Source organism: Pelodiscus sinensis, unplaced genomic scaffold (genome assembly GCF_049634645.1).
Source record: "Pelodiscus sinensis isolate JC-2024 unplaced genomic scaffold, ASM4963464v1 ctg76, whole genome shotgun sequence".
Taxonomy (NCBI): domain Eukaryota; kingdom Metazoa; phylum Chordata; order Testudines; family Trionychidae; genus Pelodiscus; species Pelodiscus sinensis.
This window is the reverse complement of record NW_027465891.1, coordinates 484,328-511,108: the sequence shown is the minus strand read 5'-3', so window position 1 is coordinate 511,108 and position 26,781 is coordinate 484,328. Positions and strand designations below refer to the sequence as shown.

Below are 26,781 nucleotides of genomic sequence, written 5' to 3'. Positions count from 1 at the left end.
CCGGCCCTACTCACCAGAAACCCCGCCCAGTGCCCACGGACCAGGCAGTACCCCCCCCCCGGCCCTACTCACCAGAGACCCCGCCCAGCGCCCACGGACCAGGCAGTACCCCCCCCCCCGGCCCTACTCACCAGAGACCCCGCCCAGCGCCCACGGACCAGGCAGTACCCCCCCCCGGCCCTACTCACCAGAGACCCCGCCCAGCGCCCACGGACCAAGCGGTACCCCCCCCCCCCCCCCGGCCCTACTCACCAGAAACCCCGCCCAGCGCCCACGGACCAGGCAGTACCCCCCCCCCTCCGGCCCTACTCACCAGAGACCCCGCCCAGCGCCCACGGACCAGGCAGTACCCCCCCCCCCGGCCCTACTCACCAGAGACCCCGCCCAGCGCCCACGGACCAGGCAGTACCCCCCCCCGGCCCTACTCGCCAGAGACCCCGCCCAGCGCCCACGGACCAGGCAGTACCCCCCCCCCCGGCCCTACTCACCAGAGACCCCGCCCAGCGCCCACGGACCAGGCAGTACCCCCCCCCGGCCCTACTCGCCAGAGACCCCGCCCAGCGCCCACGGACCAGGCAGTACCCCCCCCCCGGCCCTACTCACCAGAGACCCCGCCCAGCGCCCACGGACCAGGCAGTACCCCCCCCCTCGGCCCTACTCACCAGAGACCCCGCCCAGCGCCCACGGACCAGGCAGTACCCCCCCCCCCCGGCCCTACTCACCAGAGACCCCGCCCAGCGCCCACGGACCAGGCAGTACCCCCCTCCGGCCCTACTCACCAGAGACCCCGCCCAGCGCCCACGGACCAGGCAGTACCCCCCCCCGGCCCTACTCACCAGAGACCCCGCCCAGCGCCCACGGACCAGGCAGTACCCCCCCCCCCGGCCCTACTCACCAGAGACCCCGCCCAGCGCCCACGGACCAGGCAGTACCCCCCCCCCGGCCCTACTCGCCAGAGACCGCGCCCACGGACCAGGCAGTACCCCCCCCCCCGGCCCTACTCACCAGAGACCCCGCCCAGCGCCCACGGACCAAGCAGTACCCCCCCCCGGCCCTACTCGCCAGAGACCGCGCCCACGGACCAGGCAGTACCCCCCCCCCCCGGCCCTACTCACCAGAGACCCCGCCCAGCGCCCACGGACCAGGCAGTACCCCCCCCCCGGCCCTACTCACCAGAGACCCCGCCCAGCGCCCACGGACCAGGCAGTACCCCCCCCCGGCCCTACTCACCAGAGACCCCGCCCAGCGCCCACGGACCAGGCAGTACCCCCCCCCCGGCCCTACTCACCAGAGACCCCGCCCAGCGCCCACGGACCAGGCAGTACCCCCCCCCAGCCCTACTCGCCAGAGACCCCGCCCAGCGCCCACGGACCAGGCAGTACCCCCCCCCGGCCCTACTCACCAGAGACCCCGCCCAGCGCCCACGGACCAGGCAGTACCCCCCCCCGGCCCTACTCACCAGAGACCCCGCCCAGCGCCCACGGACCAGGCAGTACCCCCCCCCCGGCCCTACTCACCAGAAACCCCGCCCAGTGCCCACGGACCAGGCAGTACCCCCCCCCCCGGCCCTACTCGCCAGAGACCCCGCCCAGCGCCCACGGACCAGGCAGTACCCCCCCCCGGCCCTACTCACCAGAGACCCCGCCCAGCGCCCACGGACCAGGCAATACCCCCCCGGCCCTACTCACCAGAGACCCCGCCCAGCGCCCACGGACCAGGCAGTACCCCCCCCCCCGGCCCTACTCACCAGAGACCCCGCCCAGCGCCCACGGACCAGGCAATACCCCCCCGGCCCTACTCGCCAGAGACCCCGCCCAGCGCCCACGGACCAGGCAGAACCCCCCCCGGCCCTACTCGCCAGAGACCCCGCCCAGCGCCCACGGACCAGGCAGTACCCCCCCCCCCCCGGCCCTACTCACCAGAGACCCCGCCCAGCGCCCACGGACCAGGCAGTACCCCCCCCCCGGCCCTACTCACCAGAGACCCCGCCCAGCGCCCACGGACCAGGCAGTACCCCCCCCCCCGGCCCTACTCACCAGAGACCCCGCCCAGCGCCCACGGACCAAGCGGTACCCCCCCCCCCGCCCCTACTCGCCAGAGACCCCGCCCAGCGCCCACGGACCAGGCAGTACCCCCCCCGGCCCTACTCACCAGAGACCCCGCCCAGTGCCCACGGACCAGGCAGTACCCCCCCCCCGGCCCTACTCACCAGAGACCCCGCCCAGCGCCCACGGACCAGGCAGTACCCCCCCCCGGCCCTACTCACCAGAGACCCCGCCCAGCGCCCACGGACCAGGCAGTACCCCCCCCCCCCCGGCCCTACTCGCCAGAGACCCCGCCCAGCGCCCACGGACCAGGCAATACCCCCCCCCCGGCCCTACTCACCAGAGACCCCGCCCAGCGCCCACGGACCAGGCAGTACCCCCCCCCCGGCCCTACTCACCAGAGACCCCGCCCAGCGCCCACGGACCAAGCGGTACCCCCCCCTCGGGCCTAGTCGCCAGGGACCCCGCCCAGCGCCCACGGACCAAGTGGTACCCCCCCCCCCCGGCCCTATTCATCAGAGACCCCGCCCAGCGCCCACGGACCAAGCGGTACCCCCCCCCCCCGGCCCTACTCGCCAGAGACCCCGCCCAGCGCCCACGGACCAGGCAGTACCCCCCCCTCTGGCCTAGTCGCCAGAGACCCCGCCCAGCGCCCACGGACCAGGCAGTACCCCCCCCCCCGGCCCTACTCACCAGAGACCCCGCCCAGCGCCCACGGACCAGGCAGTACCCCCCCCCCGGCCCTACTCACCAGAGACCCCGCCCAGCGCCCACGGACCAGGCAGTACCCCCCCCCGGCCCTACTCACCAGAGACCCCGCCCAGTGCCCACGTACCAGGCAGTACCCCCCCCCCGGCCCTACTCACCAGAAACCCCGCCCAGCGCCCACGGACCAAGCGGTACCCCCCCCCCCCCACGGGCCTAGTCGCCAGAGACCCCGCCCAGCGCCCACGGACCAGGCAGTACCCCCCCCCCCGGCCCTACTCGCCAGAGACCCCGCCCAGCGCCCACAGACCAGGCAGTACCCCCCCCCGGCCCTACTCGCCAGAGACCCCGCCCAGCGCCCACGGACCAGGCAGTACCCCCCCCCCCGGCCCTACTCACCAGAGACCCCGCCCAGCGCCCACGGACCAAGCGGTACCCCCCCCCCCCACGGGCCTAGTCGCCAGAGACCCCGCCCAGCGCCCACGGACCAGGCAGTACCCCCCCCCCTCCGGCCCTACTCACCAGAGACCCCGCCCAGCGCCCACGGACCAGGCAGTACCCCCCCCCCGGCCCTACTCACCAGAGACCCCGCCCAGCGCCCACGGACCAGGCAGTACCCCCCCCCCCGGCCCTACTCACCAGAGACCCCGCCCAGCGCCCACGGACCAGGCAGTACCCCCCCCCGGCCCTACTCACCAGAGACCCCGCCCAGCGCCCACGGACCAGGCAGTACCCCCCCCCTCGGCCCTACTCACCAGAGACCCCGCCCAGCGCCCACGGACCAGGCAGTACCCCCCCCCCGGCCCTACTCACCAGAGACCCCGCCCAGCGCCCACGGACCAGGCAGTACCCCCCCCCGGCCCTACTCACCAGAGACCCCGCCCAGCGCCCACGGACCAGGCAGTACCCCCCCCCGGCCCTACTCACCAGAGACCCCGCCCAGCGCCCACGGACCAGGCAGTACCCCCCCCCGGCCCTACTCGCCAGAGACCGCGCCCACGGACCAGGCAGTACCCCCCCCCCGGCCCTACTCACCAGAGACCCCGCCCAGCGCCCACGGACCAAGCAGTACCCCCCCCGGCCCTACTCGCCAGAGACCGCGCCCACGGACCAGGCAGTACCCCCCCCCCGGCCCTACTCACCAGAGACCCCGCCCAGCGCCCACAGACCAGGCAGTACCCCCCCCCGGCCCTACTCACCAGAGACCCCGCCCAGCGCCCACGGACCAGGCAGTACCCCCCCCCGGCCCTACTCACCAGAGACCCCGCCCAGCGCCCACGGACCAGGCAGTACCCCCCCCCCGGCCCTACTCGCCAGAGACCGCGCCCACGGACCAGGCAGTACCCCCCCCCCCGGCCCTACTCGCCAGAGACCCCGCCCAGCGCCCACGGACCAGGCAGTACCCCCCCCCGGCCCTACTCACCAGAGACCCCGCCCAGCGCCCACGGACCAGGCAGTACCCCCCCCCGGCCCTACTCACCAGAGACCCCGCCCAGCGCCCACGGACCAGGCAGTACCCCCCCCCCCGGCCCTACTCACCAGAGACCCCGCCCAGCGTCCACGGACCAGGCAATACCCCCCCGGCCCTACTCACCAGAGACCCCGCCCAGCGCCCACGGACCAGGCAGTACCCCCCCTCGGGCTTACTCGCCAGAGACCCCGCCCAGCGCCCACGGACCAGGCAGTACCCCCCCTCGGGCCTAGTCGCCAGAGACCCCGCCCAGCGCCCACGGACCAAGTGGTACCCCCCCCCCCCCGGCCCTATTCATCAGAGACCCCGCCCAGCGCCCACGGACCAAGCGGTACCCCCCCCCCCCGGCCCTACTCGCCAGAGACCCCGCCCAGCGCCCACGGACCAGGCAGTACCCCCCCCCCCCGGCCCTACTCACCAGAGACCCCGCCCAGCGCCCACGGACCAGGCAGTACCCCCCCCCCGGCCCTGCTCACCAGAGACCCCGCCCAGCGCCCACGGACCAGGCAGTACCCCCCCCCGGCCCTACTCACCAGAGACCCCGCCCAGCGCCCACGGACCAGGCAGTACCCCCCCCCCCCGGCCCTACTCGCCAGAGACCCCGCCCAGCGCCCACGGACCAGGCAATACCCCCCCCCCGGCCCTACTCACCAGAGACCCCGCCCAGCGCCCACGGACCAGGCAGTACCCCCCCCCCGGCCCTACTCACCAGAGACCCCGCCCAGCGCCCACGGACCAGGCAGTACCCCCCCCCGGCCCTACTCACCAGAGACCCCGCCCAGCGCCCACGGACCAGGCAGTACCCCCCCCCCCGGCCCTACTCGCCAGAGACCCCGCCCAGCGCCCACGGACCAGGCAGTACCCCCCCCCCGGCCCTACTCACCAGAGACCCCGCCCAGCGCCCACGGACCAGGCAGTACCCCCCCCCGGCCCTACTCACCAGAGACCCCGCCCAGCGCCCACGGACCAGGCAGTACCCCCCCCCGGCCCTACTCACCAGAGACCCCGCCCAGCGCCCACGGACCAAGCGGTACCCCCCCCCCCCCCCGGCCCTACTCACCAGAAACCCCGCCCAGCGCCCACGGACCAGGCAGTACCCCCCCCCCTCCGGCCCTACTCACCAGAGACCCCGCCCAGCGCCCACGGACCAGGCAGTACCCCCCCCCCGGCCCTACTCGCCAGAGGCCCCGCCCAGCGCCCACGGACCAGGCAGTACCCCCCCCCCCGGCCCTACTCGCCAGAGACCCCGCCCAGCGCCCACGGACCAGGCAGTACCCCCCCCCTCGGCCCTACTCACCAGAGACCCCGCCCAGCGCCCACGGACCAGGCAGTACCCCCCCCCCGGCCCTACTCGCCAGAGACCCCGCCCAGCGCCCACGGACCAGGCAATACCCCCCCCCCCGGCCCTACTCACCAGAGACCCCGCCCAGCGCCCACGGACCAGGCAGTACCCCCCCCCCGGCCCTACTCACCAGAGACCCCGCCCAGCGCCCACGGACCAGGCAATACCCCCCCGGCCCTACTCGCCAGAGACCCCGCCCAGCGCCCACGGACCAGGTTGCTTGGGGCTAGTGGGCCCCGGGGAACAGCATGCGGCATCCCAACCTCTCGTGCTCAGCGCCCGCTCCCCCATGCTCCCAGAGGTCCTCCCCAAAATGCTCGGTCACTCTCGGCCGCCATCTTGCCGACGCAGGGCAGCCCAGTGCTGTCAGCGCTGCCGGGACGTGGGTCATGGAACAGTCCACAAAACATGGTGGCAACCTAGCTCCCTGGCAGACAGCCGCAGCAGCACTGCCCTCGGCAGCTCCCCCATGGTGACGCACGTCTTCCTCAGGTCGGGTTCCCCGCCGGGGACCCGTGTGTGTCGGGCCGGGGCTGGGCACCGCTCAGGGCGAATTGCTCAGACTCAGGGCTCCTTACAGCCCCGAACTGGAGACCTTCCCAAATAGGCAACAAACCAGTCCCAGAGCGCGTCAGCTGCCTGCCTGGCCAGGAGCAAAAACCCCTCGACACCCCAGCTCTCCCTGTGCCCCAAACAACCCCTGGCCTAACAGAGGTGCGGGGTTCTAGAACCCGATCTCACCTCCCCCGAACAGGTCCTCCCGGTCCCAGAGAACCAGCCCCAGGTCCCCGGTCCGTTTACACTTCAGGTCTTACCCACAAGAGCGCGCCGGGCCAGCCCTCTAGAATCTCACTTCTGAAAGCTGATTAACAGGAGAAGGAAAAGGCTGAGCGAGGCTGTTGAGGGTACGTCCCACGCACCCGTCCCCACGGTCTCGCTGTAGCTCTCCGCAGATGTTCCACACGGGCAGCTGCACAGCAGCGATTTCTAGCCTGTACGAGGACGGGCCAGCGACCCTTCCCGGCTCTCCCTCGCGAGGCTGCGGGAATGGAAGACAAGCTGGCGTCCGCCTCCTGGCACTTTCTGTGTGTCCCTGTGTCCCAAGCGGGAGCGGGTTAGCACAGCCCTTCGCCGGACAACCCTCCTCACAGCAGGCCGGCCAGGCCGCTGCTCTCAGGCAGAGCGTTCACAGCACGCACCCAGAGCCCACTCAGACCTCGCACGCGCACGATCCGTGGGACCTGTCTGCCCCCTTAAAATCCAGTCACGTGACACCCACGGACACTCGTTGCCGCATCCGCCCCGTTCCCTGGGGACGGGCCCCTCCGTGCACATTCCCACCTGCCCCACGCGAGTCTCAAACTCGTACCGGGCAGGGCCAGGTCCTGTGCGTGGCCCCAGAGCGGTGACAGGCGGGGCCCGGGCCCCTGCATGTCAGAGCGTAGCCAGCGTCTCAGCTCAGCCGGGACTGTGGGGGCCTGTGAGCATGGATCCAAATGGCCCCCCCGCTGCCCTGCCAGGGCCTGCTGCACCAGCCCTGCCTTCTCTTCCAGGCATCCCCTTCTCCATCACCGCCGAGGGGCTGGAGCAGATATTTGCCACCAACTACCTGGGCCCTTTTCTTCTTACCAATTTGCTGCTGGGTAAGGAAGGGCTCCCTGGGCTGGGGGAGGGGCCGCCCCGGGTTGTGGGCACTGGCTGGGCTGGGGGAGGGGCCGCCCCGGTGCCGGGGGGCCTCCCTGGGCTGGGGGAGGGGCCGCCCCGGGTTGTGGGCGCTGGCTGGGCTGGGGGAGGGGCCGCCCCGGGTTGTGGGCGCTGGCTGGGCTGGGGGAGGGGCCGCCCCGGGTTGTGGGCACTGGCTGGGCTGGGGGAGGGGCCGCCCTGCTCCTCCTCGGCCATCTGCCCCTGGGGCTGGCTGAGCTGGGGCTTCTCCCTGCCCCCCCTTGCCATGTGGGAGCCCCCTGCACCACTGCCAGGCTCTGCCCCTCCCCCCAGACACCATCAAGGCCTCGGCCCCCGCCCGCATCGTGAACGTCTCGTCCTTCCGGCACGTGGGCGGCAAGGCCGACGTGAGGCTCCTGACGGGGCAGGAGAAGACCCGGGGCTTTGACCAGACCTACTGCAGCACCAAGCTCATGAACATCCTCTTCACCCAGGAGCTGGCCAGGAGGCTGCAGGGCACAGGTGAGGCCCCCGCGGAGCCCCCAGCCGCCCCCGCCCGAGTTCCCTGCCAGGCCGGCTCCTTTCCTCGCAAGCTCTGCTGAGCCCGAGGGCCTGCCCCGCAGCCGGGCGTCTTCTAGGGCGGGGGGAGGGGTTGCCAGGGGCTGGGCTGCTCCGGCTGTCCCCGGGCTTGTTCCCAGCGGCGCGTGACGCTCCGGCCCGTTCTCCATGCCCCGCAGAAGTGGAGGCCTGGCCCCGGCTGAGCTCTGTACCCGGAGGACCCGGACGTCAGAGGAGCCGGGGCGTCGGGGTTTCTTTGGGGCTGATGCGGCGCAGCCTGTGGGCTTGGCAGAGCCGCGGGGAATGGTTCACTGGCGGCAAAGGGAGAGTCTCTGTGTGGAGGGGCTGGGTCTCAGGTGGCTCCCCAGGGCTCCGGCCTGGGCCGGGTGTTGAACAGGCGGCAGGACTGGAGAGCACCCTTGTGCCGGGGAGGCTGCCCCGCCCTGGCGTGTGAAGGGTTAAAGCAGTCCTAGGCAAGGGAGCCAATCGGGAGAGGGCTGGTGGCAGCCAATCAGAGCCCAGCAAGGCTGCATATAAAGGTGGCTGGCCAGGGAGTGCTGGAGGCAGAAGGAACCTTGGACAGAGCCGTGCTAGGGGAAGGCAGGGAGCCCGGGGCGCTCAGGCCGGGATAGCCCCGGGGCGAGGCCCAGCGACAGAGCCCAGGGAGGCCGCAGGTCCACCCGCCGCTGTTTGCCCTGAGTGGAGCGAGATGGCCACTGAGGTGGGTGGGATCCCTGGGGGGGGTGACCCCAGAGTGTGGGGCACTGCCCTGGGGAATGGGGGTCTGGACGAGTAAGGCACCTGAGAGTGGAAGAGGGAGAGGGAGGGGGTGGTGCTCTCCAACGGGCGCGGGTCCGGGTCCCGGTCGCAGTCGGGAGATGGGGCAGAGCGCGTGGGAGCCGGAGGGTGGGCCGAGAGAGAGAAGGGGTGTGGTGGTGCAGGGGTGTGTGAATTGGCTGGAGGGGTGTTGGCTCACCGTGCTGCTTCCCTACGCACTGGAGGCTCTCCGGCTGTTCCTGCATCCCCCTGGCCGTGCGCTGTGGGGCCTGCAGGCCTGGCCACGCTCAGCTCCCGCGCCCAGCAGGTTCCCAGGGCCTGCACTCGCCTGTGAACCAAAGCTGCCTCCTTTCCCGGACCCCTCCCTACTCCGCCGTGGTCCGTGGCGGGGCGGCGGGTCCCTGCGTTCGGCACAGGGCGCCCAGGGGATCGGCACCGTCGAGTGCTCCGCTGGAGCATTTCACCGCCGCGCCCCTTTCCAGCCGGTCCCCTCGCTTCCCGCGGACCCTGGCGCGGGCGCTCTCCGCGAGCAGCCGAGGGAGGCCGGCGCTTGTGCATCCGGACAAACGACACTCCGGCCGCGGGCTGACAGTGCCCTGGGCGGGGTCGCAGCCACAGTGATGCCACACTCCCCCCCAGGAGGGTAACGCGCTGGCTGACCCGCTGCTCAGGGCCCATTGTCTCCCGGCTCGTGGCTTCCCCCTGCCCCTCGTGCAGCCTGCCTGCCTGCCACTGTGGTGCCTGCGCGAGCGCCCGGTGAACGGGCCAGCGCCCTGCACGGGGGGCGGACAAAGCGGCTCGGCTGTGGAATCTGCGGCAGAAATACCAGCAAGTCCCTCTCCGGCAGCCTGTCTCTGTGGCATTCCCTCGGACCGCGGGAGCATCAGCCTCCCGCTTGGCCAGCTGGACTAGCTACGCCGGGCTGCGCGCAGCTCCTGGGAACCCAGCCAGCCCTCCGCTCTCCCGTAGCCCAGCCCTGCGCGCCACGAGCCATGGCCACCTCCCGGTGCAACGGGGCACCGCTCCCCTCCCGCAGCGCCCGCCCGGCCGAGTGCCCGCGCTCCCCGAGGCCGAAGCCTCTTCGGCGACTCGCTCAGAGCCCCTTCCGGGCTCCGCCCTCTCGGTGCCTCGCAGTGTCCCTCCTGGCACAGTGGGGCCTTCAGGGCGCTCCCCCCTTACCGCCAGCCTTGCTCCAGCTGGCCCTGGGAGCTCTCCAAGGTGCTGCTGCGCTCTCAGCCAGCCAGTCACCCTGGTCGTCTTCTGCTCTGCACTGCAAGGAACGCTGCTGGGCTTTGCGGTGCCTTTTGCAGCCGGCCGGGCCCTGGCTGACTGGTGCCTCCCACGGGCCTTCTGCCTGGCTTGTCTCGGCTCTTTGCCCAGACGCCGATCGGACCCAGCGGCTCCCCGAGGGCCCAAGCGAGGGGGCCTCTGGGCGACGGCTGTGAGACTGCTGTGCACTGAGCCTGCCCGGAGTACCCAGGGGCTCAGGCAGATGGAAAAGGGATTTTATTTTCATGGGGCAGGTAGCTGGTCCCCCGTCCTCCCTGGCTGCTCCCCTTGGCGCTGCCCGTTGGCTCCCTGGTGAATGCCCCCCGCTCAGGCGCCGCCTGACTCCGTAGGCAGAGGAGAAGCCGACGGGGCTCTAGGTCATTGTCACGGGCTGCGGGGGAGTCCCCAGCCCTGCCCCCCTCCGCAGCCAGTGGACTCTCGGCAGCTGGTAGAACGGGAGGGTTATTGGTTCCCAGCATGGCGTGGGACGCTGCCAACACAGGGACCGAGAGAAGCCTCAGGGGAAGGGTCCCGGACCCTTCTCCCCCCTTTCCTGCTCTAAGCCCCCTCTCCTCCAAGCCCAGCAGAGAATAACCCTCCCCTGGGGCCCTACTGCCCAGCCTGGAGTCAGCCCCGCCTGCCCTTTGTCCCCCGGCCCTCGGGCTGCACATTCCTCCCCAGTGAGTCCTGCCCGGCCTCCCGCTCCTCATCCAGACAGTGCTGCAGCGCCGAGGGCAGGGCACCGAGGCGCCCCCCCCCACCCAGAGTCATTACAGCCCAGGACAGCAGCATCCCACACACCCCACAAGGCAAACACAATTCGGACCCTCGCAGGGAGCCACGTCTCCAGCCCCCGGAGTGTCCTGGGCGCGCAGGGCCCTGCTTCCCAGCCTGTCTCGGTGGCACCGGGCAGGAGAGCCCCACCATCGGCCTATCTAGCCAGAGAACTGCCAAGAGGGTGTCACGTTACTGGATCTTGAGGGGAGCAGCCAGATCACTGCTGCACCCATAGGTGGGGGTGTTGGCCCCAAAAATGGTATAAAAGGGGCCATGTGAGGTATTGAATAGGAGCTTACTGTCTGCTGATCCTATGTACACTAGTCAAGTGATTGTATAATGTCTGGGTGTGCAGTTAGGAGTCTGTGTAGATACTGAATATTTCCCTGCATGTGGTTGAGCAGTGGGCAGAGCCCGGCCTATGGACATGCTAATCAGCGAGGCCCTGTGGGACAATGGCTCTCAATGGGCCAAGGACACACCTAAAGAATGAGGGTGACTCATACCTAAAAGCTACCAGCAGGGGCACAGGAATAAGCTGTGGACCAGGTGACCTGCTATAGCCAAGAAGAAACCAGGAAGGAGGGATAAAGAGGCCATGTGGTGGTCTCCATCTTGTTCTCAGCTCAGCACTTCATCCCAGAGGCAGCACTGCAGGGATCGAAGAGCCCGGAAGACCTGTGAACCCATCCTGATCGTAGGATGTGCAACAAGGACTTTTAAACCAGCAGCTGTAACATCTCTGCTAGAGCCTGCATCGAGGACTGGGAGATTCGGTGCATGTAACGTAATATTCTTTAATAACCTTACTCTCAGGCTTTTCTTTCTTGTGATAATAAACCTTTAGTTGTTAGATTCTAAAGGATTGGCCCAGCGTGATTTGTGGGTAAGGTCCAGAGGGTAAATTGACCAGGGATCTGTGGCTGGTTTCGTGGAACCGGACAGGACTTGTTCGGGGTAGGTGGGATTGGGTGCTAGGACCCCCCACCTGTGTATGAGGCCCGGGGCCATCTGGGGCACGGATATTGCTGGGGGGTTGGAGGGGTTTTGCTCGTGAGGCTTCAGGCAGGCAGCTGAAGCGCTCTGTGGGACTGGTTTGTGGCCTATTTGGAGAGGTCACCAGTCTGGGGGCTGTAAGGAGCCCCGGATTTGAGCAATTCGCCCTGAGCGGACGCCCTCAGCTGTGCCCAGACACGGCCCGGTCCGTCACAGTGGTGTAGTCGGCAGGATCCATAGATCTTGGTCAATTGTGGTTTGGATCAGGACCCCACGCTGTCTAAATTTGATTTTTGGTGTTGAGAGTTTGGTTGGTTAAAGAGCCGCTGCAATGAGCCCGGAATTATATGAGAGTCTGGGCAAAAGTGCTCTGAAGGATTTGTGCGTGGGGAGAGGCATTGCCTTTAGGAAGAGGGCCTCTAAACTAGATCTGGTAGTGTTGTTACTAACCAGAGATGTGGATGAAAAGGAGCAGAAGCGAGCCAAGGAAGCTGCTGAAAGAAGGCAGATGAAGAAATTGTTAAGAGACAGAAGGAGATGGATCGGGAACTTGAGGAGAAAAATGCAGAATATGCTGAGAGACGGCGGAGGCAAGAGGCAGAACATGCAGAGAGAATGGCAAGCCTTGAACTTCAGCTTAAGAGAACAAAAGATCAAAAGGGACTGTATCCTCCTGAAAGTTCGATGTGGGTATGTGGTGTGACTCTGACATGGCAAAACAGGTATGGGGGCTGTGATGGGGGTATAGGTGACTCTGGGAAGTTTCCTGGAGCTGGTCAGTCTTACTGTAACCAAAGGGAAAGTGTCTCTACATGTATGCCTGTGGCAGATGGCTGTGTGTCTGTGCAGGGGGGCGGTGAGCCTGTGAGTGAGGGCCCGTCTGATGCCTCAGAGGTGAGGCTAGAATCAGAACCAGGGCAGGAAGGGCCCAGAAGTCAGGGGAATGTCTCTCTGGGGCAGTCGGGAGTGGCTGGCCAGAACGGAGTTTTAGTTGAGTTGTTGGCTGGGGAGGTTTGTGGAATTGAACCTGCACAAGCTGAAAGTGAGTGGTATGAAGCACAGTGTGTGCAAGCTGGCGATTTGGCTGGTGGAAGTAGCAGTGGGGCAGTAAAGGAAGCTGTCTCAGTGGCTAGCTGTATGACTGAGATTAGCCAGGGATGTTGGGACAAGGGAGAAGCTGTCTCTGGTTGTCTGTCTGTGTGTAGGGAAGAATTTCTTCCTTTGTCTGAGGAAGGTGCCCCACAGCCTGTGTTGGCTGAGAGCAGGGCTGTTGTCCCAAAGTTGGGTCTAGATACAAAGAAGGCCCAGAAAGGAGGTGGCTCTAAGTTTGTGTCTGCTGGGGAGGAGGATGCTGTGACTTGGGTAGATCCAGGCAGTGTCTTGCCAGAACCCCAGAGACCAGACAGTGGTGACCCTGATATTGTGCCTGATGCTGCTGTGTTGCTGGAAGAGGGGGGAGCGACTCTGTGGGCAGGGTGACCCCTTAGCCCAGGCACAAGGAGAGATTGAGGGTGTTTTAACTCTGGAGCCTAGTGATGGTGGGGACATTTACAGCCATCTAGAAAGCTGCAAAGGGGGAGAAGGTGCCTCTGACCCTGTCTCTGGTGGGTCTGTCTGTGTGCCTGAGAGGGGATTGTCTGTGAATCCACCTGAGGGGCCAGAGATAACTCAGGGAGTAAGGGAATTGCAGGAGGAGTTGGTTGTGGCTCAGCAGGGCAATGCTGTTGTGGAGCCAGAGAAGGGTGAACTGTGGCTTAAGGAAGCTCATAGGGAGGAGAGTCCTGGCAGTGCTTGTAGCAAGCAGTTCGCTGTGACTGAGGGAGGTGACGATGCCTTGCTTGGAAAAGGCATTCGAGGGAAGGCTCTCCCTGTAAAAGGCAGCAGCTTGTTGTGTGAGGCACTTGTTTCGGTGCCTGACAGACAGAATTTGTCTGTTAACAGTGACTCCACTGACTTGGGTTTAGGGAATCCCAGTGTGGATGGTGGTGGAGAAGTCTCGGAGGGACTGAGGGTTGTTCCAGATGAGGCAGGAACAGCCAGAGAATTGGAGCAGGCTAATAACCCAGTGACTGTGTGTGACAAGTTTGGTGGGAAGCCAGTGTGTGTAGGACTGGATTGTTCCCAGATGAATGAGGAGAGTGGGGAGTTAGTGTCTCAGATTCAGGAGAAGGGCTGGGTAGCTAAGTATGCAGAGCAGAACAGCTGTGTGGTCACTCTCCCTAGGATGCAGGAGATGGCAATTAAGCTCCCATCTCTGGACACGGTGGACACTCATAATCAATCAGGGAAGTGGATAGCTGGTTCCATGTGGAAACAGAGGTTAGAGGTGGACAGAGGAGAGACTTGGGAGTCTACAGCTCACTGCTGTTACCCCACTGAGTGGGGGAAGGGGGAGAATTCCAGGGCCATTGTGAGCCAGGGAGTCACGCCCAGCCAGCCCTTTGTCTTGGGCAGGCCAGAGGTTTCAGGCCTGGAGCCCAGAGCACAAGGGGGAGGGGCAGGACTTGCTTTGGCCAAGAAGATTTGCAGTTTAAACCTGAAGGGCCAAAACTGCAATGGTGTGGGGCCAGAGAAGGGGCCTGAGGGAGAATTTCAGTATACACCTGAGATAGGATTGTTCTTGTTACTGATGTTAATTCTGGTAACCAATGGATTATTGTTGCAGAGAAATGTAAAGGTATACAATGGGCATGAGCTTATGGAACCACCTTGTAACTTGTCAGGAAATATGCCCGGTGACAGACTGTACATTAAGGTACGTTGTAATGTTGATATTTCATGCTTAAAACTAGTAACTGGTCTTGGAACTTCTTACAGGACAAAAAGGGTTCCAGCCAGAAGGTCCTGTGTGAAAAGGGAAACTGAGGCACGCCACCATTTTGTTTTCGTGGCTAAATGCAAAAATGCCTACACGATTTGGGGTGAGAATACCTGCATTCACACCGTGTTCACTGTTGTTCAGAGAGTTGCCAGAGCTGGCCTGGATAAATTCACTATTTTCTTCAGCTCGGGGCAAAATCACCTGACACACTTAGGGATCATGCCGCAGAAGCAGATCCAAGTAGCTGTGGTTTTTACCAAGTTCTACCTTGGGTTGGTGAGATAGTGCAAGGACATGGTTGTCAATAGGGCAGACCTTGCAATAATGAAGCCTATTTTAGGCTCACTGGGTTCTCATACTGTCATTCAGCTCTGTACTGTTGTTTCTGCCATTGGGTTAGAACATGTGATGACACGGAGCCAAAGCATGGGGAGGCCTGTGATGCCCTCAGTGATGTTACTGGCATCACTTCCTGCATCAATTTTGCGATGGGGGTGTCACGTTACTGGATCTTGAGGGGAGCAGCCAGATCACTGCTGCACCCATAGGTGAGGGTGTTGGCCCCAAAAATGGTATAAAAGGGGCCATGTGAGGTATTGAATAGGAGCTTACTGTCTGCTGATCCTGTGTACACTAGTCATGTGATTGTATAATGTCTGGGTGTGTAGTTAGGAGTCTGTGTAGATACAGAATATTTCTCTGCATGTGGTTGAGCAGTGGGCAGAGCCCGGCCTATGGACATGCTAATCAGCGAGGCCCTGTGGGACAATGGCTCTCAATGGGCCAAGGACACACCTAAAGAATGAGGGTGACTCATACCTAAAAGGTACCAGCAGGGGCACAGGAATAAGCTGTGGACCAGGTGACCTGCTATAGCCAAGAAGAGACAAAGAGGGATAAATAGGCCATGTGGTGGTCTCCATCTTGGTTCTCAGCTCAGCACTTCATCCCAGAGGCAGCAGTGCAGGGATCAAAGAGCCCGGAAGACCTGTGAACCCATCCTGATGCTAGAATGTGCAACAAGAACTTTTAAACCAGCAGCTGTAACATCTCTGCTAGAGCCTGCATCGAGGACTGGGAGATTCGGTGCATGTAACGTATCATAGAACTGGAAGAGACCTCAGAAGGTCATCATGCTCTAGGCAGGACCAATTCCAACTAAATCAACCCGGCCAGGGCTTTGTCAAGCCGAGACTTAAACACCTCTAGGGATGGAGACTCCACTACTTCCCTAGGGAACCCATTCCAGTGCTTCACCACCCTCCTAGTGAAATAGTTTTTCCTAATGTCCAACCTGGACCTCTCCCACCACAACTTGAGACCATTGCTCCTTGTTCTGCATCTGTCACTACTGAGAACAGCCTCTCTCCATCCTCTTTGGAACCTCCCTTCAGGGAGTTGAAGGCTGCTATCAAGTCCCCCCTCACTCTTCACTTCTGCAGACTAAACAGACCCAAATCCCTCAGCCTCTCCTCATAAGTCATATGCTCCAGACCCCTACTCATTTTGGTCGCCCTCCGCTGGACCCTCTCCAATGCGTCCACATCCTTTTTGTAGTGGGGGGCCCAGAACTGGACACAATACTCCAGATGCGGCTTCACCAAAGCCGAATAAAGGGGAATGATGACATCTCTGGATCTGCTGGCAATGCTCCTCTTAATGCATCTAATATGCCATTAGCCTTCTTGGCTACAGGGGCACATTGTTGACTCATCTCCAGCTTCTCATCCACTGTAACCCCCAGGTCCTTTTCTACAGAACTACAACTTAACTGGTTGGTCCCCAGCCTGTACCAATGTTTGGGATTCTTCCGCCCCAAGTGCAGGACTCTACACTTGTCCTTGTTGAACCTCAGCAGATTTCTTGTGGCCCAATCCTCCAATTTGTGTAAGTCACTCTGGACCCCTATCCCTGCTCTTAAGCGTATCTACCTCTTCCCCCCAGCTTAGTGTCATCCTCAAACTTGCTGAGGGTGCAATCCATCCCCTCAGCCAGGTCATTAATAAAGATACTGAACAAAATCGGTCCTAGACCCGATCCTTGGGGCACTCCGCTAGAAACCGACCGCCATCCTGACATCGAGCCGTTGATCACTACCCGCTGGGCCCGGCCTTCTAGCCTCTTTCTATCCATCTTACCATCCATTTATCCAATCCACAATCCCTTAACTTGCTGGCAAGAATATTGTGGGAGACCGTATCAAAAGCCTTGCTAAATTCAAGGTCTATCACGTCCACTGACTTCCCCATGTCTACCGAGCCAGTTACTTCATCATAGAAGCTAATCAGATTGGTCAGGCACGACTTGCCCTTTGTGAATCCATGCTGACTATTCCTAATCACTTTCCTCTCATCCAAGTGTCTCAATATGGATTCCTTAAGGATCCCTTCCATGATTTTTCCAGGAACCGAGGTAAGACTGACCGGCCTATAGTTCCCTGGATCATCCTTCTTCCCTTTTTTGAAGATGGGCACTACATTTGCCTTTTTCCAGTCATCCAGGATTTCTCCCGATCTCCATGACTTTTCAAAGATAATAGCCAAAGGCTCCACAATGACATTTGCCAACTCCCTCAGTAGCAGTGGGGCAGTAAAGGAAGCTGTCTCAGTGGCTAGCTGTATGCCTAAAATTAGCCAGGGGTGTTGGGACAAGGGAGAAGCTGTCTCTGGTTGTTTGTCTGTGTGTGGGGAAGAGTTTCTTCCTTTGTCTGAGGAAGGTGCCCCACAGCCTGTGTTGGCTGAGAGCAGGGCTGTTGTCCCAAAGTTGGGTCTAGATACAAAGAAGGCCCAGAAAGGAGGTGGCTCTAAGTTTGTGTCTGCTGGGGAGGAGGATGCTGTGACTTGGGTAGATCCAGGCAGTGTCTGGCCAGAACCCCAGAGACCAGACAGTGGTGATCCTGATATTGTGCCTGATGCTGCTGTGTTGCTGGAAGAGGGGAGAGCGACTCTGTGGGACCAGGGTGACCCCTTAGCCCGGGCACAAGGAGAGATTGAGGGCATGTTAACTCTGGAGCCTAATCATGACGTGGAAGTTTACAGCCGTCTAGAGAGCTGCACAGGGAGAGAAAGTGCCTCTGACCCTGTCTCTTGTGGGTCTGTCTATGTGCCTGAGAGGGGATTGTCTGTGAATCCACCGGAGGAGCCAGAGGTGACTCAGGGAGTAAGGGAATTGCAGGAGGAGTTGGTTGTGGCTCAGCAGGGCAATGCTGCTGCAGAGCCAGAGATGGGTGAACTGTGGCTTAAGGAAGCTCATAGGGCAGTGCTTGTAGCAAGCAGTTCGCTGTGACTGAGGGAGGTGACAGGGCCTTGCTTGGAAAAGGCATTCGAGGGAAGGCTCTCCCTGTAAAAGGCAGCAGCTTGTTGTGAGGCACTTGTTTCGGTACCTGACGGACAGAATTTGTCTGTTAACAGTGACTCCACTGACTTGGGTTTAGGGAATCCCAGTGTGGATGGTGGTGGAGAGGTCTCGGAGGGACTGAGGGTTGTTCCAGATGAGGCAGGAACAGCCAGAGAATTGGAGCAGGCTGCTAACCCAGTGACTGTGGGTGACCAGCTTGCTGGGAAGTCAGTGTGTGTGGAACAGGATTGTTCCCAGGTGGATGAGGAGAGTGGGAACTTAGTGTCTCAGATTCAGGAGAAGGGCTGTGTAGCCAAGTATGCAGAGCAGAACAGCTGTGTGGTCACTCTCCCTAGGATGCAGGAGATGGCAGTTACGCTCCCATCTCTGGACACGGTGGACACTCATAATCAATCAGGGAAGTTGATATCTGGTTCCATGTGGAAACAGAGGTTAGAGAGGGACAGAGGAGAGACTTGGGAGTCTACAGCTCACTGCTGTTACCCCACTGAGTGGGGGAAGGGGGAGAATTCCAGGGCCATTGTAGAATCATAGAATCATAGAATAATAGGACTGGAAGGGACCTCGAGAGGTCATCGAGTCCAGCCCCCCGCCCTCAAGGCAGGACCAAGCTCCGTCTACACCATCCCTGACAGATGTCTATCTAACCTGTTCTTAAATATCTCCAGAGAGGGAGATTCCACCACCTCCCTTGGCAATTTATTCCAATATTTGACCACCCTGACAGTTAGGAATTTTTTCCTAATGTCCAATCTAAACCTCCCCTGCTGCACTTTAAGCCCATTACTCCTTGTCCTGTCCTCAGAAACCAAGAGGAACAAATTTTCTCCTTCCTCCTTGTGACACCCTTTTAGATATTTGAAAACCGCTATCATGTCCCCCCTTAATCTTCTTTTTTCCAAACTAAACAAGCCCAGTTCATGAAGCCTGGCTTCATAGGTCATGTTCTCTAGACCTTTAATCATTCTTGTCGCTCTTCTCTGCACCCTTTCCAATTTCTCCACATCTTTCTTGAAATGTGGCGCCCAGAACTGGACACAGTACTCCAGCTGAGGCCTAACTAGTGCAGAATAGAGCGGCAGAATGACTTCACGAGTTTTGCTTACAACACACCTGTTGATACAACCTAGAATCATATTTGCTTTTTTTGCAACAGCATCACACTGTTGACTCATATTCAACTTGTGGTCCACTATGACCCCTAGATCCCTTTCCGCCATGCTCCTTCCTAGACAGTCGCTTCCCATCTTGTATGTATGGAACTGATTGTTCCTTCCTAAGTGGAGCACTTTGCATTTCTCTTTATTAAACCTCATCCTGTTTACCTCTGACCATTTCTCTAACTTGCTAAGGTCATTTTGAATTATGTCCCTATCCTCCAAAGAAGTCGCAACCCCACCCAGTTTGGTATCATCTGCAAACTTAATAAGAGTACTCTCTATCCCAATATCTACATCATTGATGAAGATATTGAATAGTACGGGTCCCAAAACAGACCCTTGAGGAACTCCACTTGTTATCCCTTTCCAGCAGGATTTAGAACCGTTAACAACAACTCTCTGACTACGGTTATCCAGCCAATTATGCACCCACCTTATCGTGGCCCTATCTAAGTTATATTTGCCTAGTTTATCAATAAGAATATCATGCGAGACCGTATCAAATGCCTTACTAAAGTCTAGGTATATGACATCCACCGCTTCTCCCTTATCCACAAGGCTCGTTATCTTATCAAAGAAAGCTATCAGATTAGTTTGGCATGACTTGTTCTTCACAAACCCATGCTGGCTATTCCCTATCACTTTATTACTTTCCAAGTGTTTACATACGATTTCCTTAATTACCTGCTCCATTATCTTCCCTGGGACAGACGTTAAACTGACCGGTCTATAATTTCCTGGGTTGTTCTTATTCCCCTTTTTATAGATGGGCACAATATTTGCCCTTTTCCAGTCTTCTGGAATCTCCCCCGTCTGCCATGATTTTTCAAAGATCATAGCTAAAGGCTCAGATACCTCCTCTATCAGCTCCTTGAGTATCCTGGGATGCATTTCATCAGGACCTGGTGACTTGCTGACATCTAACTTTCCTAAGTGATTTTTAACTTGTTCTTTGTGTATCCTATCTTCTAAACTTACCCTCTCTCTGCTTGTATTCACTACGTTAGGCACACCTCCAGACTTCTCGGTGAAGACCGAAACAAAGAAGTCATTGAGCATCTCCGCCATTTCCAAGTTCCCTGTTACTGCTTCTCCCTCCTCGCTAAGCAGTGGGCCTACCCTGTCCTTGGTCTTCCTCTTGCTTTTAATGTATTTATAAAAGGTCTTCTTGTTTCCCTTTATGCCTGTAGCTAGTTTGATCTCATTTTGTGCCTTTGCCTTTCTAATCTTGCCCCTGCATTCCCGTGTTGCTTGCCTATATTCATCCTTTGTTAGTTGTCCTAGTTTCCATTTTTTATATGACTCCTTTTTTATTTTGAGATCATGCAAGATCTCCTTGTTAAGCCAAGCTGGTCTTTTGCCATATTTTCTATCTTTCCTACACAGCGGAATTGTTTGCTTTTGGGCCCTTAACAACGTCCCTTTGAAATACTTCCAACTCTCCTCAGTTGTTTTTCCCTTCAGTCTTGCTTCCCATGGGACCTTACCTACAAGTTCTCTGAGCTTATCAAAATCTGCCTTCCTGAAATCCATAACCTCAATTGTGCTGGTCTCCCTTCTGCCTTTCCTTAAGATCATGAACTCTATTATTTCGTGATCATTGTGAGCCAGGGAGTCACGCCCAGCCAGCCCATTGTCTTGGGCAGGCCAGAGGTTTCAGGCCTGGAGCCCAGAGCACAAGGGGGAGGGGCAGGACTTGCTTTGGCCAAGAAGATTTGCAGTTTAAACCTGAAGGGCCAAAACTGCAATGGTGTGGGGCCAGAGAAGGGGCCTGACGGAGAATTTCAGTATACACCTGAGATAGGATTGTTCTTGTTACTGATGTTAATTCTTGTAACCAATGGATTATTGTGGCAGAGAAATGTAAAGGTATACAATGGGCATGAGCTTATGGAACCACCTTGTAACTTGTCAGGAAATATGCCCGGTGACAGACTGTACATTAAGGTACGTTGTAATGTTGATATTTCATGCTTAACACTTGTAACTCGTCTTGGAACTTCTTACAGGACAAAAAGGGTTCCAGCCAGAAGGTCCTGTGTGAAAAGGGAAACTGAGGCACGCCACCATTTTGTTTTCGTGGCTAAATGCAAAAATGCCTACACGATTTGGGGTGAGAATACCTGCATTCACACCGTGTTCACTGTTGTTCAGAGAGTTGCCAGAGCTGGCCTGGATAAATTCACTATTTTCTTCAGCTCGGGGTAAAATCACCTGACACACTTAGGGATCATGCCGCAGAAGCAGATCCAAGTAGCTGTGGTTTTTACCAAGTTCTACCTTGGGTTGGTGAGACAGTGCAAGGCCATGGTTGTCAATAGGGCAGACCTTGCAATAATGAAGCCTATTTTAGGCTCACTGGGTTCTCATACTGTCATTCAGCTCTGTACTGTTGTTTCTGCCATTGGGTTAGAACATGTGATGACACGGAGCCAAAGCATGGGGAGGCCTGTGATGCCCTCAGTGATGTTACTGGCATCACTTCCTGCATCAATTTTGCGTTGGGGGTGTCACGTTACTGGATCTTGAGGGGAGCAGCCAGATCACTGCTGCACCCATAGGTGAGGGTGTTGGCCCCTGAAAATGGTATAAAAGGGGCCATGTGAGGTATTGAATAGAAGCTCCCTGTCTGCTGATCCTGTGTACACTAGTCATGTGATTGTATAATGTCTGGGTGTGTAGTTAGGAGTCTGTGTAGATACTGAAGATTTCCCTGCATGTGGTTGAGCAGTGGGCAGAGCCCGGCCTATGGACATGCTAATCAGCGAGGCCCTGTGGGACAATGGCTCTCAATGGGCCAAGGACACACCTAAAGAATGAGGGTGACTCATACCTAAAAGGTACCAGCAGGGGCACAGGAATAAGCTGTGGACCAGGTGACCTGCTATAGCCAAGAAGAGACCAGGAAGGAGGGATAAATAGGCCATGTGGTGGTCTCCATCTTGTTCTCAGCTCAGCACTTCATCCCAGAGGCAGCAGTGCAGGGATCGAAGAGCCTGGAAGACCTGTGAACCCATCCTGATGCTAGGATGTGCACCAAGAACTTTTAAACCAGCAGCTGTAACATCTCTGCTAGAGCCTGCATCGAGGACTGGGAGATTCGGTGCATGTAACGTACTAATCTTTAACAATCTTACTCTCATGCTTTTCTTTCTTGTGATAAGAAACCTTTAGATGTTAGATGCTAAAGGATCGGCCCAGCGTGAATTGTGGGTAAGGTCCAGCAGCCCAGCACCTCCGGCGCCAGCAGCCCAACACCATTGGCGCCCAGCCCGGCACCAGCGCCAGGAACCCAGCACCTCTGGCACCAGCAGCCCAACCCCATTGGCGCCCAGCCCGGCACCAGCAGCCCCATACCACCAGCGCCAGCAGCCCGGCACCATTGGCGCCCAGCCCGGCACCAGCAGCCCCATACCACCAGCGCCAGCAGCCCGGCACCATTGGCGCCAGCCCGGCACCAGCAGCCCCATACCACCAGCGCCAGCAGCCCGGCACCATTGGCGCCCAGCCCGGCACCAGCAGCCCCATACCACCAGCGCCAGCAGCCCGGCACCATTGGCGCCCAGCCCGGCACCAGCAGCCCCATACCACCAGCGCCAGCAGCCCGGCACCATTGGCGCCCAGCCCAGCACCACTTTTGCCTGCCGCCCCGCCCGCCCTCCTTTGGCTACGGCAGTCAGACCACCCGCTGTGACTGGCACCAGCCCCGTGCCATACGGATGCAGATCCCCAGGTGCATGCAGGCGCACTGGCCCCGCCTCCCATGCCACCCCAATAGATGCCCCCAGGGAGCTCGACTGTCGGGAGGCCTGAGACTTGGGGCACCGTCATCCCTGGAGGAAGCAGGGTCGGCTCGTCCACACCCTGGCCAGCCATGGACAATAGCCCGTAGGAGTTGCCAGGGAGGGGAGCTCAGATGCCAAGGAGGTGGCGGAAGAAATGGAGCCCGTGGTGGATATCCCTGCCCCGAGGGCCGTCCAGGCAGCCTTGCCACTGATCCATACCCCTGACCAGAAAGACCTTGTGGCAAACACCTGCCGCCCTGCAGCCCCTGCCAGAGGGTGGGGAAAGTTCTGTGTGTCCTCCCTGGGCTCTGGATGCCCCTGTGGCCACGGGCCTGGCCAGCGCCGAGGGGGTAGAGGCACCTACCCCGGGTTCGAAGGAGGCCACACGGCTGGACCCCTCTGGCTGTGAAGTCTGTCCAAGGGGGGTCTCCAGCTTAGGCCCTGCAGGCAGCAGGCGGTGCTAAGCCGCTGCCACGTGCACCACGGGGCTCCCTGCCGACTCTGCCTGCGCTAGCGGAGGGCAAGGCCGTTCCCAGGGCCCCTGATGGCAGCTCTCCGCTCTGCGGCCTCGGCAGCCTGCAGAAAGCCCACGGGTGTTGTGGCCACGTGGCTCCGGCCTCCCACCACACGTGCAGCGCACGGCCTGGCCTCTGGGTGCTCCGGCTTTGCAGCAAGCCGACTCCAGGCACCGCAGGCCACGAGCCGGGGGGACCCCGCAGCTGGTTAACCAGGGCCCGTGGTGTTTAACCAGCTAGTCATTTAGGACGGCTGCTCCAGCCTCGCGGGGCTGGAGTGGTCCCCTTGGCCGGGGTGAGCTGGAGCAGCCCTGCCCTCCTGGGCCTGCTGCAAACAGTGCTTGGGTACCCGGGCCCACTGCAGAAACGGGCCACTCCGGGCAAACCGGCCTGCGGCAGGCACCGTGCGGCTGGAGCAGCCTCTTACTCAGGGCAGGTGGGGAGCTGCTCCAGCCCCTAGTGGGTACCTGGTTAATCTCTCACATCCCTAATCTCAAGGCACCCCCAGGTACTGGGCCTCCGTCCACGGGCCCCCTTCACAGCACGGCCTCCATCACACGACTGCGCTGCCCACCCCCCAGGACTACAGTCAGGGCTGGCCAGGCCACAGGCCTCCTAGCTCTCCTGCTAGTCAGGGCCAGGGTCCAGCCCCCCTGAAGGTGCCCCAGAGCCAGTCCCCGCCGAGCGCCGTCTATCCCACGGGCTCAGGCCTGGCTCGCCTCGCACGGCTCCTGTTCAGCTCGGGAGCTGACGTCTGGAGAGGTGCGACAGGCTCTGTCCCTGGGAGCCAGCTGGGCCCCGGCTCTGCCGCTGAGCTGTGAAATGGGCGGCCCTGGGAGCTGCTGGCGGCCGCCCGGGAGGGAGGCTTTCCCAGTCGCGAGCCCCACGGCCGGGGGGATCTCAGGCGAGGCCCTGGCATCGCGGGAACTTGGCACGGCCCGTTGTACGGACAAGGTGCCGCTACGCCTGCCCCCAGATGGGGCTGCCATGGCTTCACGTCCCTCGGGCGTCTCGCCCAGAGCTGCCTGGCGTCCCACAGGGAGCGTCGGCCGCCCCCGATGCCGGGCGTGCTCTCACTTCCTAGCACGCCTGCGGCCCTCGGGGGAGGCCACTCCGGGGGTGGTGCTATTGGGGCAGGACGAGGGACTGCCTGCGTCCTCCCAGGGGGCTCTTCCTGGCCGCGGCCCTGCCAAGGTCCCCGCCCTGCTGCCCCTCCTCACGGGCACAGACGTCTCCTGCCGCCTTCCTGGGGCGGGTCCCTGCCCAGGGCAGCCGCTGGTGCACCAGGCAGCAGGCCAGGTGCAGTGTGGTGCCTGCTAGAGCCATGCTGCAGGCACTGACCTCCTCAGGACCGACGTGAGCGATGCCCCGATGGAGGAATCATAGAAGCACAGAGCTGGAAGAGACCCCAGAAGGTCAAGTCCAGCCCCCCGCTCTAGGCAGGACCAATCCCAACTAAATCAACCCGGCCAGGGCTTTGTCAAGCCGAGACTGAAACACCTCTAGGGATGGAGACTCCACTGCTTCCCTAGGGAACCCATCCCAGTGCTTCCCCACCCTCCTAGGGAAAGAGTTTTTCCTAATATCCAACCTGGACCTCTCCCACCACAACTTGAGCCCATTGCTCCTTGTTCTGCCACCTGCCCCCACTGAGAACAGCCTCTCTCCAGCCTCTTTGGAACCTCCCTTCAGGAAGTTGAAGGCTGCTCTCAAATCCCCCCTCACTCTTCGCTTCTGCAGACTAAACAGACCCAAGTCCCTCAGCCTCTCCTCATACGTCATGTGCTCCAGCCCCCTCATCATTTTGGTTGCCTCCGCTGTCCCCTCTCCAATGCGTCCACATCCTTTTTGTAGTGGGGGGCCCAGAACTGGACACAATACTCCGGATGTGGCCTCACCAGAGCCAAATAAAGGGGAATAATCACTTCTCTAGATCTGCTGGCAATGCTCCTCTTAATGCAACCTAATATGCCATTAGCCTTCTTGGCTACAAGGGCCCCTGTTGACTCATCTCCAGCTTCTCCTCCACTGTAACCCCCAGGTCCTTTTCTGCCGAACTGCTACTTAGCTGGTTGGTCCCCAGTTTGTAACTTTGCTTGGGATTCTTCTGTTGAACCTCATCAGATTTCTTGTGGCCCAATCCTCCAATTTGTCTAAGTCACTCTGGACCCTATCTCTGCCCTCCAGCGTATCTACCTCCCCCCCAGCTTAGTGTCATTGGCAAACTTGCGGAGGGTGCAATCCATCCCCTCAGCCAGGTCACTAATAAAGATACTGAACAAAACCGGTCCTAGAACCGAACCTTGGGGCACTCCGCTAGAAACCGACCGCCATCCTGACATCGAGCCATTGATCACGACCCGCTGGGCCCGGCCTTCTAGCCTCTTTCTATCCATCTTACCGTCCATTTATCCAATCCACAATCCCTTAACTTGCTGGCAAGAATATTGTGGGAGACCGAATCAAAAGCCTTGCTAAAGTCAAGGTCTATCACATCCACTGACTTTCCCACGTCCACAGAGCCAGTTACCTCATCACAGAAGCTGATCAGATTGGTCAGGCACGACTTGCCCTTGGTGAATCCATGCTGACTATTCCTGATCACTTTTCTCTCTTCCAAGTGCCTCAAAATGTTAGACTGGACCCGCCGCTCTGCCAGTGTGTGGCTCCACCCAGCCCACGGCTCACCGCCCCCCCCCGGGGGAGCTAGCTGGCAAGGAGGAATGGCGTGGGGCTGGGCCCGTGAGTCGGGGTCCCCCCCATCCTGCAGCAGCAAGAACTCTCCACCAGCCAGTAGAATGGGGGGGGGGGGGGTTATTGCTTCTCCGGGATACGGCGCAGCCTGGACGTGATGTGGGTACAGGAGTCGGGGCCAGGTTGTCTCAGCCCCCTTGCGTTAGGGGGTCCATTGCCCTCCCCTCAGCTTCGGCCGTGTCCTTCATGGTTCCCAGCCAGCCACTGTCCCTTCCCCCAAAAGCTGGTGTTTGTCTGCCCTGCTGCTGGGAAGAGCCTTGTTAACTGCTCAGGCTGGGCTGAGGTGTCTGGGCCATACACGCGTGGGTGAGTCAGTGGGAATCGCACCGCGCAGCCAGGGGACCCCGGCTGCCCCCTGCTACGGTGCTGCGGGGCACCCCTGTGGGAGGTGCCGGGAAAAGCCTGCCACCCACGGTGCACGTGGCTTCTTGGAACGGCCGCCAGCTGCGCTCCTGGAAGACCCGCCGGGAGGCGAGTGCCGACAGGCCCGAGGGGTGGGGGCAAGGGCCCGGCCAGCCTCCGCGGCTTAGCTGGGCTGCCCACTCTCCGTGCCTGCGGCAGGCTGCGTTGGCAAAAAGAACGTCTTTCCCCTGCCGCCTCTGCCCTGCGGGAACCCGGCCGGGGTCAGGCCCTGGCACGTTACCTTGGGACGCGCAGAAGCCAGGTCTGTGGGGGGGGTTCTTGGGCCCCACCGCGTGTCGGAGGGAAGGCTGGGCCGGGGTGCTGGAAGCCGGCTAGCTGGGTGCAGCTGGGAGGCGGGGGGTGGTCCCGTTTGCCTCCCTCTGGA

General features: G+C 61.2%; 1 protein-coding gene across 1 annotated transcript in view; it reads left to right on the top strand.

Annotated features, from left to right (window-relative positions):
* Nucleotides 1–26,781, top strand: part of LOC142824307 (retinol dehydrogenase 13-like) — a 41,931-nt gene that overhangs the window by 13,289 nt on the left and 1,861 nt on the right. Inside the window, exons 3-4 of the mRNA XM_075916081.1 lie at nt 7,117–7,206; nt 7,559–7,747. Coding sequence (XP_075772196.1) covers nt 7,117–7,206; nt 7,559–7,747 — 279 coding nt within the window. The remainder of the gene's footprint in view (nt 1–7,116; nt 7,207–7,558; nt 7,748–26,781) is intronic.